This window comes from Gouania willdenowi, chromosome 5, assembly GCF_900634775.1.
Source record: "Gouania willdenowi chromosome 5, fGouWil2.1, whole genome shotgun sequence".
Classification (NCBI taxonomy): Eukaryota; Metazoa; Chordata; class Actinopteri; order Blenniiformes; family Gobiesocidae; genus Gouania; species Gouania willdenowi.
Genome location: NC_041048.1, coordinates 34,337,570 through 34,356,630, shown reverse-complemented (window position 1 = coordinate 34,356,630; position 19,061 = coordinate 34,337,570). Strand labels below are relative to the sequence as shown.

The 19,061-nt window shown below is 35.9% G+C and overlaps 1 protein-coding gene across 11 annotated transcripts in view; it reads right to left on the bottom strand.

The window, feature by feature from the left end:
* The window catches only part of itpr1b (inositol 1,4,5-trisphosphate receptor, type 1b), a 137,784-nt gene that overhangs the window by 30,899 nt on the left and 87,824 nt on the right, over positions 1 to 19,061 (bottom strand). For 8 of the 11 annotated variants that reach the window (XM_028448177.1, XM_028448183.1, XM_028448179.1 and 5 more), the window contains 8 exons: positions 18,378 to 18,640; positions 17,588 to 17,788; positions 10,787 to 10,897; positions 9,488 to 9,583; positions 9,273 to 9,407; positions 8,002 to 8,109; positions 5,690 to 5,921; positions 385 to 507 (listed from right to left, as the gene is read on the bottom strand). In XM_028448177.1, the coding sequence (XP_028303978.1) occupies positions 385 to 507; positions 5,690 to 5,921; positions 8,002 to 8,109; positions 9,273 to 9,407; positions 9,488 to 9,583; positions 10,787 to 10,897; positions 17,588 to 17,788; positions 18,378 to 18,640 (1,269 nt within the window). The remainder of the gene's footprint in view (positions 1 to 384; positions 508 to 5,689; positions 5,922 to 8,001; positions 8,110 to 9,272; positions 9,408 to 9,487; positions 9,584 to 10,786; positions 10,898 to 17,587; positions 17,789 to 18,377; positions 18,641 to 19,061) is intronic. The other 3 variants (XM_028448182.1, XM_028448184.1, XM_028448188.1) reach the window with 1 other exon arrangement.

The window sequence follows — 19,061 nt, the reverse complement described above, 5'->3', positions numbered from 1 at the left end:
GATCTCCAATCATTTCACTCTATTACTGACCTACTCAGAGTTTCTCTATCAATCAGTTTTCTATACCCGCTTCCTCCAGCACTGTGGGTCCCTCTAGACACCAATCTGTCACTAGGCCATATAAAGACAACTATTTACTCATTTGTTACTCTAGCAGGCAATGACAGATGCCAATCAACATGAAAAACCAACACAAGCTTGGGGTCATAAATTCAATTTCATACATTACAAAACAACATCATACGACTAATGTCAGTGTAGAGTGGACAAAACCTGTTTTTACTAGAATTAGAAATGTGCAGAATCTGCATAAGGATGTACTAATTGGAAGCAGAAATGCAGAAATGTGTAAAGACAACTATCTTGTAACTTGAAATGACTGACCTCTGCGGACGCCTTCCAGAGGGTAGAAGAAGGCCACCAGCAGGTTCATGAGCACAGCCAGATTGAAGGAGATGCTGCTCCATAACGACATGTTCCTGGAGCACCAGTAAAGGATGGGCTGGGCTGGAGAAGAAAAAAATTTAATAAATTGATGAAGGTCATTGAAATATTTGCACTCCACAGCAGCAAACAGTCTTAATCGTCTTAACAGTGACTTAGTACCACAAACTGTTCAGGTCATTAAGGACTTTGACTGTTCAGTATTTCACACAAAATTTGAAACGAGCACTTGAATGTTGCTGAAATTGTCTTTTTGAGGTACATTTCAGTGGTTTTGGCTCTTTGCCTTGTGGAACTATTAGAAATTAGACTATCTACAGGGGTGCACATAACTTATTTGCTTCTTGTTGCTCCTGGTGTACAATAGGAATATGACATGTACTTTAAATTCAACTTAAAAATATGAGGCTTTTTAATTAAATGATTGAACAATAAATGTGCAAATGAAATGATAGCTTAGGAAGCGCTTAAAACAGTTCCTATTTCAAAGCACAGAAAGTTCTGTTATCCAACAAAAAAATCATCATCATTACTCATCTGACAGTCTTCATTTATTTAAAAACAGCGGAAGATGTGGATGTACAGGGCCTATACTTCTTTCTCACTGGTTTAGCTTGCTAACCGCTGTTTATGTAGCTTGCATTAGGTTCTGGTGTTCACCGCTATTGGCGTGCTTATTAAAAGCTAGATGACCAAAATTTTTGTTGGTCAGAGAACGGAATATTATGCACCAAATTCTACAAAATTCTGTTGAATTTAGGTGTTGAACATTGGTTCATATGCACTTAAGTCTCGGAACAAATTTATTAACGATGAAAATTCAAATTCCATAAAAAGGGACAATTCTTTTTTGGCTCCCAAAATGGCTGCTCAATTTTTTTTGTACTTTATATAAATTATCATTATTATAGATTGCACAGTCTACCCCAGGGGTAACCAACACAGTGCACCATGTGAGGTGTCCTCAGGCCTGTTCTTACAACAGCACTAATCACCAATGAGCTCCATCTAAAATCTGATTTACTCGCCAGGTTTCAAACTCAGGAAGTTAAATACAGATAATAGATGTTGCCAGTGTCTCAGTAGAGTTAAATACTGCTGCACTTGACACTTTTTTGTATTAAAATGTATTAAATGTTTTATTTCACTGAAACATTGTGATAAATCTGTGTCACAAATAACACGTTTTACATGTTTATTATTATCATTATTTGTTTTTCCTTTCTTTCTCTCTATCTTTCTTCTTAGTGGTCTTAAGCTTTGGCTACATTCTGTGGGGACGTATGGAGGGTGTAGGGAGGGATGGGATGATATGTACAGGAACAATAGCTACATAATGTGATTGTCCTTATACTTTTATGCAGGAGCCAACTCCCATTGTTAGGTACGCAAATATCCGTTAAATTTAATCTTGTGCACATTGGTTATTTTGGTCGCACATGCGCAACACTTATGGGCAGATCTGACCATATATGTATATATTTTTAATGTCTGTTTCCATCAGTTATTCAAATTTGCCACCATTTATATAATTAAATCTGAAGGTATTATCTAACAGGCTTTGATTTTTTATTATACAGTTTATTGAAGTTTCATCTTTCATTTTAATGAACCAAATTTGGTGCGAAACACAAGTCAAAGTAATTTCACTGGTTCAATGGAACCACTACAAATACAAACACAAAAATTTGTACCACCAGATTAGTATGTGGAAGAAAAACAGAACACAAATATGTGTAGTAAGTCACTAGTCACACACTTACATCTTAAGTAATCAGGGGTCAGGAGATCAGTTTTGTGCTAAATGCTATTTTAAGCCCAGCTATTTATTAGGAAAGAAGAACTACATTTGGAGACCTTAAGGAACAGAAGTCACTATTCTTAAGAAAAGCGGAAAACACCAGAAGAACTATGCTGTCTGTAGCAGTGTTGACTCATTCCCCAACAAGTGAGGCCCTCAGACTGTGTTTACTCTCTTTATCTTGCATCAAACAAGCCACCAAATATCTCCTAACCAACAGGTGGGAGAAATATTTTACAATCAAAAAGTACAGAGGTCAACATGAAGTTTCTCTGATCCTAGAAAGGAGAACACTGTAGTGTTGTAAACAAATGCAACATTCGGGAATTTACAGTAGTGGAGCTGGTCCATTATCACTAGTTCATTGTTGACTACAGCTCACTGATACCAGCCGATCCTGCTTTCACTTCCTCAAATGGATTTGCATGAGTATACTGAGTCAGATTCAGGACTGGATACTTAAAGATACTGTATATATTTAACACATTAAATATAGAAATCCTGCTCACAGAGATTTTTTGACCACATGCACATTGTGGGTAACAAATATTTTAAATGCTGCTGCTGTTGGGGTTCTATTGTTTTTTTTATTATTATTGTTGTATTATTATAATAGTATATATACAGCAAAATACAAATATACAATTTATATTACAGGTGTTTTTCTATTTGATTTATTTTTCTATTTTTATGGTTTTGGATTCAGAACTATTATTCTTTTACTCTATTCATTCTTTAAGGACTTCTTTAAATCCTTCAATTTAGGGTAGGGTATGTATATACTATATAGTGATGCACTGAAATGAAAATACTTGGCCAAAACTGAAAATGAAGAAACAAATTATTATGCCAGTGCCATTAGGTTTATGGCTATGACTGTGTACTAACCTCACTAAAACCAAGGCAAAGCAATTGCCTAAATTAATATTAATACTTCAAATAATAAATCAGTTAAGAATATATTAAAATATTTATTTAGCACCGGCATTCCAACAATGAACAATATAAAATAAAACATATACCATGTTGTGTCGATGATAAAAGTCTTTCGGGGGTTGAATTTTCGGTGCATCACTATATACTGTAGCAGTGGAATTAAAGTACCATCACAATTCAAGCAGTGGAAAAAGGCTCTGGTGATAATCTAGCAGTTATCTGTTGCTTCTGAAATGGTCAAGATATCTGACATCTGAGATGTGTAAAGAACAACTAATTATTTCTTCTAACATAGATGAACAGTTTACTTCTATCTTGAGAAGTGGCTTTTTGAGTTGGTAAGCCTTTACTTGAAGTTGTACACATAAGGCTGACATTACGCTGTCATTAGAATGAATAACCTTTCGCTAAATTATGACACCTTTAGAGCTATGTTAGCATTTTTTGGGTTAGCTGGCAGTATTTACTGGGGTTAGGGTTAAGGTTAGGGTAACAAAGGATTAGGGTAACAAACTTAAGGACAGCCATAATGACATCTTATTCATGCTAATGACAGGTGTCATGTCATAATAATGACAGCGTAATGTCAGCCTTAATGTATAAAACTTCATATAAAGTGTTACCAAAAAGTTCACCTTTTGAATCGCAGTTATGTAAAAGATTACTACACGAGTAATTAAATGTAATTTAAACAGTATTTTAAAAACTAAAATTATTTCAGATAAATGGTTTAGAAAACTGAAAACCCTTAAGTAGAAAATGTAGGTAACTTAGTTATAAACAGTGACGCACAAGACTAGCACGTCAAGTTTAGGGTGTTTGGGAATTTGATTTACTAATTTATACATTTCTTGTAAAAATATTGTATGATTGATTAATGAATGGTTCTGAAGTCTAAAATCATTTACTGCAGCACATTGAAAGGACTTCAACATCTTTCAAACTTTGCAATGCCAACACATTTTTTTTTTAACATTAAAGAGCCATTAAGGTATCATGCGGTTAACCAATTCAAAGAACCATAATGTCATTTAAACAACTTATGAAGGCTTGAATGCTCTTTCCAGTTTCATCCATCCAGGTTCTAGAAGCTTGAGTCAAGTAAATTTGAACTATATTTGGTTGGACGTGTTTAAAAGCTTCGCACGTCTGTGTCTGGTTTTCAGTGCAAACTCATCCGATTGGCTGGAGTGGATCCTGTTGTTGTGAGAGTAAATCTGAATCACAGCAGTCTCCAAATTGTCACATAATGGGGTGTAGGCTGTGTGTGTGTTTTGGATTTATTTTTCATAGATTAGTTGAGTTCATCTTGTTTTTAGTAGTTTACTTATATTTCGCCAGTGGGTAAGTGTTCAAGTTATTTCCCAGTCTGTATGTTTAGGATCACAAGCTGTGTGGTTAGTACAGTAAGTACAGTATACGCTGAGTTAGGCTTCCTCTGTCTGCACTCAGGTGATTCTCATCTCTTCATTACCCCACTTGACTTTAAAGTTCTGCTGCTGGTGTATGAATGTGTGAGTGGTTTTGGTCCAGAATCCATCAGTGAGATGTTAGTCAGGTCTGAACCCAGCAGGTCTCTCAGATCTATGGATACAGGTCAGATAGTGGAGCCCAGAGCTCACAGCAAACATGAAAGTCAGCATCCAATGTACTGTAAATATATTTTTTAAATCCAAGTTAAAAGCAATTATTATTTCTAATGATTATGACAAAGAGGGAGATTTTTATTCATTCTACTGTTGATTTCAAACTCTGTTTAATGATGTTTTATTATTTATGAATGCAATGATTTTTAGACTCTTTGCTCCATCATTGCTTTCTGTGACATATCGCTCTCTTTCAGTCAGTCAGTGTTTTTTTTTTCAGGTTGTACAGTTTAACGTCACTATTTTTTGTTAGATTTGGGCTCTGTCATTAAATTTACTTTACATTGACCACACTACTCCTGCCTCCTCCTTTCTCTATGATTGGGTCACATCTCACATCTAAAAACCTAATTTGCTGAACGCCAACCTGATATCTTCACATGAAAGTAAGTTAATTACTATTTGAGCATGGTTTTAAGTCTTGTATTTTGTTCCATTTAAATATATGTATTTTCTTTTTAATGTGCAGCCTTAACTTTTATGCATTCATTATTTCATGTTCTATAGCCGATTTATTCTGTGCATTAGGGCAGGTCTTTCAGCCTCACTTTATTCTATTTAAAATTAGTTCTTGATCACATTAAAGGTACTAAAAATACCCAGAATAAAGGAGAAAAATACACATTTCATTGCCTTATAATATGGCGAAGAATTGGAAATCTAGAGATCTGAAATCAAATTAACAGCATCTGAGTTTACGGTTAAAAGTAACTACCTAGTAATAGTAAATATATATATTTTTAAATTACATCTTTTGTATGAAGTTTATAAATCATATGAAGGTTTGGAACCTGGAGGGATGCGAGAGGATGGAGCATGAACAGACTCTATAGCAGATAAAGAGTTGAGAAGGAAAACGCACAGGGAACTGAGCTGGTGTTACCGGTGGTCTCTTGAGTACCTCGCAGCTTCTTCTGCCAATTCATCTCATTGAAGAGATCCTCAGAGCGCAGGAAGAAGTCATTGATCTTGCTGCCTTGCTCGTCGCGCTCTGTGGTGTAGTAAACCCTGAGTTTGGACTCTTGGGTGAGGAACTCGCAGATGTTGGGAACTGGGAAGACAATCTGCTCCATGGTCCGATCCAGTCGTACGATCTAGACACAGCCACACCAGCGTCCACAATCACAAACTCATTGTCACTGATGTTGGCATCCCACAAATCTGGCCCTTTAGACCAGTGGTTCTCAACCTTGGGGTCAGGATCCCATTTGGGGACACCAGATGCCTTCAAGTAACTAAGAATGTTTTTTGAACAATTTGAGCCAATTTTTACTTATTTTTTTTTACCATTTTTCTGCAACTACACCAAACTTGCCATCTTTTAACCTATTTTCATCACTTTTTTTGCCATATTTTTGCTCCTTTTACTGCATTTTTGCTACATTACGCCCATTTCTTCCACTTCTCCATCAAATTTTAATGCACATTTTTCACATCTTTCCACCATATTTTATGCTTTTTTTTGGCCAATTTAACCACAATCATGATTTGTCATGCCCATTCCTTGCCAGTTTTTAATTGTTCCAATATTGACACTTTAAACCCATTTTATCACTTTTTCTGTCTTTTTTTTGGCCACTCCGATTTGCAACTTTGAACCAATTTCTGTGGTTTTTAAAATCCCAATTCCCCTCACTTTTAAGCCATTTTATTTCTCATTAAAACAAGGATTTACAATTTTAAGGTGACTTTATACTATGGAACACAAAAAATAATGAACTTCCTGGGTAATGGTGGATCTTAATGAGAGTGATAAATAAATGTGGTTATCATAGATTCATAAAACAATGGACCATCATTTTGCTGACTTTAGGGATGGGCCCCAAAAAGCTCTCCCCTTTATAAATTGTTTAATCTGTGCTCAGCACAAAGCACAACATGTGATGTTTCCTGCCTCTTAACAAAGAAAAAAGAAAGAAAGAATAGTTCATGACCTAAAGTCTGACATTGGCATACCTCACAGTTCAAAACTCCAAACAAATACATGTTGGCCTGTAATGACTGTCTTTCACAGCAGAGAGAGAGGTGTTTTCTTCATAAAAAATAAAGTAACTGATAAAATGCTCAGTCAACATTTTGCTTGGAACAAAGAAAACAATCTGTTTTCATTTGCTTGCTGGTTATGTGCAGGAAAATGTGCAAACATGCAGCAAATGCTTGTCATGCTGCCAAAATGCAAACAGCAAAGAAAAAAACCATCCTCACGTGCCTTAAATCAATACACCTTCAGTCAAACCACGTCACAAATTGCTTACACAAAACCACCATTAAATGTAAATGTTGGATGCAGGGTTGGGGATAAATTATAATTGTAATTAATTGATAATTAATTACAATGATGGCATTATTATCATTGTAATATTAAAAATCTGTTTCTGTTGTAATCAAAATTTCATTGTAATTAAATTCAGATAATTAACTTTTTAATTCTATTTGCCATGAAAATTCTATAAAAAAATATTATCTAATGCAAAACTGGGGAAACATGTTACAGTTCTATGTACAGTTCTACACATATGTAGTTAAAAATTATTAAAGTATGTTTCCGATCATGCTTTACCACATTTTCCCATTTAAAAAAATTGAAATCTAGGGGTATACTGACAAAAAAAAGCCTCAGACGCCCACACCAAAAATATTAAAACCTACAATTTCATTAATTAGGAAGCGTGACATGGTTTTTCAATTATGCAATAAAATAGATGAATTTATTTAATTGCAACAACAAAACATGCATTACTGTCTTAAAAAAGATTTTGCGCCTCTTGTAGTGTTGACCTTCGACAACATGTGCAGACAAAGTGAAGAAAAAAAAAAAGGAAGCCAAACAAGATAACCAATAAATAGTAAAGAAATTTAATTTTTTTATTTCGTGTATCTTGCAGCTGATTTAGGACCTGTTATCATAAGAAATGCTAACAGTAAGCTAACACAAGAGGAAGGGTAGCTTTTATTAGGTTATTTTTTTCAGGCTCAGTAATTGTGATTAATTGTAAATGAACTTCAGTAATTGAGAATGTAATTGTAATTGACTTTGAGGATAAAATATTATTGTAATGGAATTGTAATTTAAAATAAAATTTGAACTTAAAAATGTAATTGACTGCAACCCTGGTTTGATGTCAGAATTCCAACAGTAGCAGAGATGAAACAGCGTATTGTAACTAAAGATACCTCAATCTGAGCCGTGTGCTTGGCATAAAACTCCAGGGCTTCGTCACCTTCACCGTACGTGCCTCCTGGCTTCAGCATGGCCTGCAGCTCCTTGTTGTGACGGGCTAACTGAAACATATCAATGTCACATGATTAAAACAATGACAAATACAGCTTACATAACTTTAATGTATCACAATTTATTTTATTTATTTTTTTTCCCATCTTGGCTTGATGATAAATTAACTTTGTTTTTTTTCATTCTTTCATTTAATCACATTGTTGCAGGGCGGGGTCTAACTTTAAGTATTACATAACTTTAAATGCTGTGGTTAAAATATTTCATGGTGTGAGCACGAGGCTCAAAGCCTTATGATTAAAAAAAAAGATGTGTGCAAAGGGAAAGGGATTATATATTTGTAACAACCACAGTAAATAGGCAAGACGCACACGAATAATCAGAGGTGAAAGTAACGAATTACAAGTGCTCACGTTACTGTAATCAAGTTGCTTTTATGAGTACTTGTACTTTTTTGAGTATATTTCTAAATCGGTGATTTTACTTGTAGTTAAATACATTTTAAAAGAAATAAAGTAATGTGTTGTACAGTTGTACTGCGTAAACTATTATTTTTTGTTTAAAAATGATGAATAAACATTGTGAAGCTAGAAAAAAATGACCAGACAACAATCAAATGCATCACATCATAGCTGACCAATCAGATTAAACATTATGCACTGCACCAAAACAGCATTGAATGCTGGTTATTTCCTCAGTTTTAGAGTTAATAAATTTAACTACACTTAGAGCCTGAGAATTTTTTATTATTATTTTGAATTGACTTCATTGGTGTTGTTTTATTTAAAAAAAGAATTGTACATTTTGACAAACCTTTTATTTTATACAGATGCCTTTATGGAAAATAAATTAAGTTCCAATTGTGCAAGATTTGGTCTCTTTCTTTTTAAGTTTATAAATGAGAATCTTACTGTATGCAAGGGAACCGTGGCAAGATTTATTACCAAAAATAAATATGAGGGGGAAAGTAACTTGTAAGTTTTACTTTGAGTACTATTCAATTGAGCTACTTTATACTTGTACCTAAGTATTTTATGTATGTATTACTTGTACTTGAGTACAAGTTCAATCAAGTAACAGTACTTCTACTTGAGTAGGTTATATCAGTACTCTTTACACCTCTGCTGATGATATCGTCCCAGTCAAACCTAATGCAGGTTATTTAGTATTTGCTTCTGAATGTGTACCTTTTTGTCCTGATTTTGTGGCTTACTTGATGGGCCAAGATGTAAATATTATGGCCAACATTGCGAGGGGATGCAGAGTGTTCCTCCTCGCCCTCCTCTTCTTCCTGTGGCTCCTCCACCTCGATCTCCCCCTGCATGAACGCCTTTTTGATAACTTCTACCTGCAAAAGTAAAAAGACTTTCAAAAACAACACCTGCAACCAGCCACATAATGTTCATCATGATGCTGCAGTGCACACACCAGCTCTTTAGGCCTCATATTGTACAATATCCGCTCAGCATTTTCACTGTCATGTCGACTCTCCATTATTGCAAGAAGAAGCTTTGATGCATTATTCTGTGAACACATGAGAGAGAGCACACTTATATTCAAGTCGTTGAACGCTGCAGAAAAGGAAACTTATCTGTAAATGCTCGGGCTATGCTGAATGTTACTGTAATCAGCAACAACGCACTAGACTAGATAATACCTGTAGAAGGCAGGTAAAGTTCAGCTATGAGACATTCCTCTTGTCACTTGATAATTATCGTACATTTGATTAATGATCACAAACAGAATGCATCTATTATTTTCACTTCCTCGTAGATTAATGTAAATGAATTGAAAAGGAATAAAAAGTACATATAAAAACACAAAATAAGAAAAATACACTCTGTCACCAGAGTTAACTTTAACAGCAAATATTGATTTTGTTTTAGTCGTAGTTTTTTGACTGAAAAACAATATAGTTTTAGTCAAAATGTAGTCATCAGGACTATTTCAGTTGTAGTCTAGATTTAGTCAAATAACTTACAGGTTTTAGTCAACTAACTCTGGTATAGATATGATCAACTAAAATTTAAAGCATAAGAGATTATGCATTTTTAAAGATTCAATTACCATTTATCAACCTGATTATGAAGGTATTAATGTTTGTAAATATACACAGATAGTCTTGATCACATGAGTTCTGTTTGGAATCGGTCCCATGTGACAAAATTATAGTTTTTTTATTAGTCGACAAAATATAAATATTTATATATATATATATATATATTGTTTTTGTTTACACATTTTTAAAATTAATTATAGTCTAGTGATTGTCACCTGAAATATGTAGTTGATGAAAATTTGTACTCGACAAAATTAACAATGAAGCAGACACCATTCTTAATGTGTTATGGTCTCATTTATTTACTTTGATCTCCTGACGTTTCGACTGCCAACTGTCAGTCTTCCTCAGAGGCATCTACTGATTGCTTTGATGTGTTCTTATGATTTCTTTCTGAGCATGGCCAACTTGAGTGTTGGGTTGTGGCCAACTTGAGAAAGTACCAAGAGATCAAAGCAAATTTCAAAGTAAATTTCCTGAAAAAAGTTGTCTAATTAAATGGAACCATAACATATTATTTCAAAAAAGAAAACAAAATAAGACACAATTCTTATATTGACATGTGGAGCAGGTGTAAAAACAATCAAACCAATCAGCTAAACAAAACATGACGTCCAAGTTATACAGTTAGGGTTTTATCATTTCATCATCACAGAACAAACACTAACTTTGAGTTCCAGCACCAGATCCATCCTTTTCTTGCCGAGTGGATTGATGTCGTTAAGGATAAGAGCGATAATGATGTCAATGCCATTGCACTCGTGAGTAGCGATACAGTTCTGTAAAACACACACAGAAAGGTAAGCCGAGTGGGGCAGTTTTGACTAAATTAAATAAAAAAACACACCCATAAACCACCCTGGCCTTGTGTATCTACTTCCTGCAGGTTCCAGCTCAGGCATCGTTATACAATATCCAGATATAAACCATCTCCTCTTCATCTGCAAACATATTCATCCTGCTCACTCACTCCTAAATAAAACCTCTGTATCCTAACCCTGGATTTCCACTGGATGTTTATCTGCTCAGAAAATGCTCCGCTGCGCAGCACAATCTGCAGTCCAGCAATCCCTACCACCTACGGTTTTGCTGCAGTACATGTGAATTATCAGAAGATCCTGCTAAATCACCTGTAATCGTGCGATATATATATATATATATACAGTATATGTGATTCAAGGTTGGTGTCAATTATAATTGTAATTGTGTAAGACAAATTCCTTGTACTGTCTTTAAAACTGTACTTGGCCATTAAACATTTCTGATTCTGATAATTAATTACAATTATGGCATGATAATGATTGAAATTGTACTTGGAAAAAAGTGTTGCTGTTGTAATTGTAATCGAATTGTAATTGATTTTAGATAATTGACTTTGTAATTGTAATTGGAATGAAAATCCAATAAAAACTCTATGGTTTACACATATCAGATAGTGCTCACACTGCTCTAGGCCAGCCTTGTACCTGCCTACAAAATACATGTGACCAACAAGGTCTCTTTAACAAGGAATGTAACACTTACTCAAGCCTCACAATGGGTTATCTATGGTTTCACACATGCACGACCTTGCACGGCCTGGCCTGCAATTGTTCAACTGGCATCCATGGATTGGCTGTTATGAGCTATGTTATGAAGATATTAAGTTTTTGTTTTAAAAATTAAAATCATGGGGTATAGCCTTGATTCAAGCCTGCTCGGTAACCAAGAGATGAGAAACAAATTAGATGACGGATAATTGTTTCAGTGTATTTTACAGCTGATTTAAGACATGATTAAGACATTTAGTAATTGAGAGCGTAATTGTAATTGACTTCCAGGGGGAAAAAAATAATTGTAATTCAATTGTAATTAGAAAAGATGGTGGTCAGCGTAATCAGAAATTCATTGTAATTGAACATGGATAATTGAAAACATAATTGTAACTGAAAAATTTAATTGACCCCAACCCTGATGTGATTCAACTATGGATAATTGCAATATTTTATATGTGACATACAATTTTAAAGGTGCTCGGATTGGGCCAAACATGGTATCAAGGGAAAGATCTGGTCCCCCCGAGTCCGAATATGTGCTTGGTTTTCGGGTAGAGTCCGAATTGCGGGCAACAATTTTCGGCCCGAAAAAAGTGTTAATTTTTTTCAAATATGTGGTATCAGCAGACAGGTTATTTTCCCCTAAGTCAGAATATGTGCTCGGTTTTCAAATAGTGTGAAATGGGCCCGTTGGAGGACCTGGAAGGTCAGTGTTTTCCTCTGCCAGGGGTAACCTCCGTCAATGGATGGAATTATGATCCGCCTTAAACACAGTATTTTATTTTGAAAATAATCTGGATATCTTATTCTGTGTCTATGCACTACTTCCTGTCCTGCATGGGCTTATTTTTTTTAAATTGCTGCAGCACAGCTCCAGCTTCTGGCAAAAATAGAAGGGTTGCGTATTTGCTGCAGATGGCTCCAGCATGCAGCAGCAGTTACACAGCTGTGCTGGTGCAGATTCGGATGCAATCAAAATTGGCACAACTTGAATGGAAACCTATCAGCTACGTTGCGGTTACGGAGCAGTTACAAATGCAGTAGAAATTAGGGGTAATTTCTACTTCCAGATTTTTGTCTGTCAGACTGAGCAGCTGCCACAGGGCAGCTCCGTATACTGTCTTATAAACCATCCTTTTCAGCCAAGGTGTCATCGTACAGTTACACATCAACCCCGTGGACTCACCTTCACCCACTCCACCCTCCATGTACTCTATTCTTATGAACACTGTCTGTCACTTTGGATTTTTAACCACAGTTCAACGTGTGTGTGTGTGAAGTCATTTGAGGCATTTTCAGTGTTTCACTTATCTCCCTCACTTGACGAAGGCTCAAACACTCATTCCAAGTCATTTCAACAAATTTTCAAGACATCCCACGCACTTTGATGTTAAAAAATTCTGAAATTTTCACCATGATTTTACCGTGAATATTCAATGCGCACACTGTACATTTTTAGTTTGAATGGATGAAGAAGAATGTCCATTTTAGTGAGGGGGGTATGAGTACATTTTTGTGCGTCCCTATTTTTCTTCCATTTTCAGCCTCTAATATCTCAGGAATTACACCACACAGGAAACTGAAATTTGGTATAGCAATACAGCTCCACCTACTCTCTCAGAATATGCAAAAATATCTGCAATACATCTTATCTGGTTGACATGCCAGCCCCTCAAAATTGGAATAATGTTTTTGGGGTTTTGAGCTGGAACATAATAGAGCCTTCAGTAAACAACTTTGTATAAGCCTCAGCTCCCTGTAATTTGATCAGCTTTGATCTATGTACATACACTGTTTAAATTACTAATGATTTGTCAGATATATGCGTTGGTTCTTGGGTGACGGTCTCTTTATTTGAGGGATATTTGGTAAAAATGAAGTACGTTGGCCATTTGTTGAAATGTTCATTTCATTTATTTATTTAGCACACGTAAAAAAACAACATTTAAGGTGTTGAATGACCCAGCTAATAATCTATTATCCCATTGGTTTTGCTGGGTTTTCAATCAAAATTCACTTTTAAAATAGCTCCAACTGGAAATAGAACCCTGTCAATTACAAGAGCAGCTTGTTTTGATCAGTGTTGTGCTCGTTACTGAAAAAAGTAACTAGTTACCATTACTAGTTACTTCATTCACAAAGTAACTCAGTTACTATTTGATTACTTACACCAAAAAGTAATGCGTTACTGGAAAAAGCAACTTTTGAGTTACTTAGAATTAAAGAATGTATTATTTATTTTGGGTCATTTGTGTCCATACAGCTTCATATCAGTGCTGTAATAATATAATAATCCACTGTTGATCAACTGCTGTAAAACAACCATAAATGATGTGCATATAAAGTACAAAACAGCTGCTCTGAAATTAAAACAGTATTTTTTCAGCCTTAGCACAGTAATGTAAGCTGTGTGTATTCCAGGTGCACATTCTGCTGTTGAAAATGCTTAGAAAAAAAATGTGGAAAAACTAATTCACAGCATTTTTCTCAGCTACACAATGCTAAACATATTAGGCTAATGAGCTGCTGTTAGCAGTGACTCAGCAGTAGCGACAGACTTCTGATCTTTTGGAGACAAAAATAATGTGCGTATTTTCACTCTGAGAAGTGACTCGCATTGACTCGCTATGATTGGCGCAAGTGATGTAAACAGAAACATGCTGACAATGCTTCTTCTTCTACTGTTTTACTGTGTTTGGCACGGCATCCTGCAAAAATATGTAGCGCCACTGTAAACAGGAAGTACACTGCAGCTAGCAAAATAACGGACAAACGCACCATATTGTATCGGTAACGGCATTATTTCTTTAGAAAAATATTGCTTTACAGTACTAGTTACTGTCAAAAGTGACGTTGGGGCGGTAACACGTTACCAACACTGGTTTTGATGCACTATAACTCATATCGTACAGTGTAGGTCTGATTTTTCGCAGTAAAAAAAGCGATAGAGTGAACAAGCAGTGGTGAAGCTAGTCAGTGACTTATTTTTTTATTTATTTTATTTATTCAGTTCATTTCTGACATGGTTGCAATCACAAAAAATCACTTTGACATTCAGAGCAAAATCACATTATCGTATGGTGTCTGAGAAGTGCAAAACACATTTACAAATGCCACAACAAAATTACAATTTTGAAAGCAAATAAACAATTATCTAAAAAAAATCAAAATAGCAAAGCACACTTACAAATACCACAACAAATTTACAATTTTGAAACAAATTTACATAATTAGCTAAAAAAAAATACAAATAGCAAAAATTGTGTTTCAGCTCTAGCAGGCGTAATTCAGACTCTACCCAAAAACCAAGCACATATTCGGAGTTGAGGGGATCAGACCTTTCCGTTGATGCCCCCCATTCGTGGGAGAGCGCACACACACTAGCCCTGGATTTCCACTAGATGTATATCTGCTCCAAAACTGCTCCGCTGCGTAACTGCAGTGCAATATGCTGTCCTTCCAATACCCACTGACAGAATATGTGATATTTTCAGCCACCATAGTGACTCCCTCACTCTCTGTTGCTCAGGACGTCACAGTGAATGTAGACGTTCTTCCAGCTGTTGGTAAAGCCATGTCGTCTTCATCTCGCATGTTAAAACCTTGTTATTCTGGTGAGTTATTTTATGTTATGTTTAATGTTTTGCTGTCGGTCAGTAAGTTCTTCGACAGAGCTGTGAAATCCATAGCAATGGATTGAATTTTCTTATTTGATCAACTCTAGACCTTGGTTGCATGTATAAACTTCTCACACTTTCAAAGGAAACTTTATTTTCTTCCAAACTTTAAAGGATCTAAAAAGTAAACACTAATTGCACACATTGCTTAAGATCCAAACCAAACCAGCTGAGGTGCAACCAATTAAAAATGTACTTTGCTTTTAATGTTAACTGAATGAGTTTAACAGATTTTTGCCTTTTTATCTAGAATTTGGTCTTGGCTTAATAATATATTAAGTCAAGACTTAATATACAGTATAATTAATATTTTTTAAAAAAGCACCTTTTATATGTCTCATCCCTAGATATATTATTCAAATGTTGCTGGTAGGATGAGGAATAACATGTTACGTAACCAAAGGGAAACTGTTTTATCTGAAATTGTCCTGGGGATCTCTACAATTTGAGAATCACAAGTTTAGCGTGACTTGATGTATTATTTTTATTGAACAAAATCTATAAATGATCAAGAAAATGAAACAACAAGCCTCAAATCTTCTTCATCTGGGGATATGAGAACAAAGCAAGTGTTCAGTCTGGCAATCCCCCTTCAACCACTTTCGCAGAACTGAAACGAGTAGAAACACTGACTGTATTTAGCCTTTTAGCTAGCTTTTGTCATGCCGGTTTCACACTTGCCATATAATGATCCAAGTGCAGCAAAAGAGATGGAGGGCGTCTCCATCACGTGAGGGCACGTGGCTAATCCATGCCGGCACACCAGCACAGGCTTGTTGCCCTAAGTGGACCACTTTGGCTTTACAGCATAAGCACAACTAGTCAAATGTGAGAGCGGGTTATGACCTGATGAGGGCTGACCAAAAAAACCCACTTTTTAAAAAAATGTTAACCTTGGTTTGATATATTTAAAATATGTTAAAGGGACAAAGCAGTTCCAGGCAACTTGAAACTCTGAATTTTTCGACCTCCAACTTGAAAAAGTGCATAGGAAGGCCACAAACTATACAAACAATAATGTTTTTAATACTTTCGCCAAGGAGGTTATTGCTTTTGCCTGAATTATTTAATTTATTTGTCTGTGAACGGTTTAACTCAAAAACTGATGGATGGATTTTGATGAAGTTTTCAGGAAATATCCAAAATAGGACATGGGACAAGTGATTCCATGTTTAGCAATAATGAGGATCAATATCCCGAATCTGGATCCCCATGTTCAGCTCTTTAAACTGGCTCAATCACACCTGAATTTTGCGCATTACATGCACTAGTCGCAAGTTACGTTTCACTCTCTGTTGTGTTATGCGAATGATCATGGTATCATGGTCAGGATCACTGATCCAGATCTCCGAGTGCTCTTGTTGTAAAAACTATCAAGGTCAAGCATGTTTTGGGGATATTTTGACGTGGAAGATCGAGATTGGAATTTTAAACTTGGAAATGCCGATTTCTGAGGTTTGTGAGGCTGCCTTTAGGTAGAAGTCCAAGGTTACAATTTACCCATACAAAGACATCCTAAACTAGCTGGCAATGGCGAAAGAAGATTAGTGCATGAAATGGAAAATTATTTTGGGCAAATCAAGAATAGAGTCAAAATGTTGAGAATAAAGTTGAAATTTCATAAATGAACTCAAATATATACAATATTGTGAAAAAGTCGAAGGTCTGCAAAATGCTGTGTATCGCTGAATGCGTTAAACTTTACTTCAAGGTGGGGTTTAACAGCAAAGATTTTTTCTTTTTTTTTTAAACTCAAACACTGCATTGTAATATCTTTAAGGACTTTGAAGATATATTGCCAAAAAACGTAATCTGTTCAGAAGAAAAAACAGTCAAGTTTGGTAGAGGTGGAACATTCACTCCATCTGTGGCTATTGAGGAGCTATGGAAACAGATTAGGGCCAGTTTTGATTGAGACTGTTGTCGCATACGGTGAATTGACCCTAGTCAGCTTCCATAGATTTGACTTTAATAGCAAACCTTTGACCTTTGCAATACAACATTGTATTTTGAGTTTATTTACGAAATTTCTACTTTTAATCTAGTTTTTGGACTTTAATTTTGACATTTTGACTTTATTATTGATAAGCCCAAAAATGATTCTCCATCAAAATAAAATCGGTCCTAATCACGTAAAAATCCCTGGTTAGGATTGGCAGATCTAAAAGTTGGATGGATGATCAGGTAAAAATATAAACTAAAAGATTAAAAATTTTCAAAGATAATGCCAACCTTCAAACATCAACGCATTTCTCACCTGGTTCTCATGACAGGGTCCTTGGCAGTACTCAGTTAAGCTCTCCACAGTTTGGTTGATGAGACCCACGTTCTTCTCATTGATGTAGAGTCCCAGCAGGCCCAGTCCCCCAGTGGTGCTGCCACAAATACAGTCCAAGAACTGAAGAGTCTCACAGACCAGATTATAGTTGTTTTTGTTGTTTTGGCTGCGCAGAAAGTTCTAAAAGAAAACATGAGGACAATTATACACTCAAAAAGTGATATTTTGTGTGTATAGTTTGTGTCTTTCTGAACTAAATTGTCACAATTTTAAAGTGTGAAATCTATCAGACAGAATCATTTGGTTCCCAGGGTCTTTTTCCTTTTTTTAAATCTTAAAACTGTTTTCTGCTTCTTTTTAGGGAGTAATGAAGAAACAGAAAAGCATTTGTGACTAAAGTATTTGTGCTGCATGACTTTTTAGCAAAACAACAACTTTTACCCACGCATAGTCACAGGATTTGAGTTTAACTGTGCCAACAGATTATGGCTGTTCCACTTTGGGGTGTAAACAGAAGGAAGTCTTCTGTCTGGCCTGGTGGAGCAAGCGATTACCAAATATCACATGCTCCTCAGTTTGAAACCAGTCTAATTGGTCCAGGAAAAGGCAATGCCACTGGGGCCTATTTTAAACCTGGTTTCATTTCCTAACAACCGTTGGGTCATTCAGGCCACAGGTCAAGACATGTCACAGGCAGTAGAGGGTAAAAAAAAAATAAAATACGATTCAGCACCAAACAAGAGGCCAATTGGGCTTTCTGAATGCTGACCTGAAGATCTCTGTTGTGGTTCTCACAGAGAAGCTGCATGAGACGCAGGATGGGCTGCATGATGGTGATGATGACGCTCATCTCACTTTCCTCCTGGCTTTTATCAGCAGTCGGGAATGGGGAGCCATCGGTGGCTGCTTGATGCTCTTCAGCCTCGATCTCGCGGCGGTAGGTGGTGTAAGCCTTCTTGGTGACTAAAGAGGCCTCCACTAGCTGCTCCTTCACTTCCTCCGTCACCACAGCAACGACTGGCACATCTTTGACTAACAAAGGTGTTAAGAAAGTGAATCTGAGACACACTATTACAAGTACAAATTCACAAACTCTCTGTCATGGGAGATATCAAAATAAAATTCAAATGTGTTTTTTAATGAATCCATTGTTTGTATATCTCATGTTTTTAAATAACTCTAAATCAGTGGTTCTCAACCTTTTCAGCCTGCGACCCCCAAAATAAAGGTTCCAGAGACCGGGGACCCCCACTGTACCTGAAGGTCATTGAACACAGACATGAATATTGAAGAACAGTCAGGGCCATAAGGGGGAATAAAGAGGAGAAATTTTTGAGGCCCATCCATAAAGTCAGCAAAACGATAGTCTATTGTTCAATGAATCTGTGATAACCACATTTAAAATAACCACTGTTATCCAGAAAGTTTAGTATTATTTGCACCATAGTATATA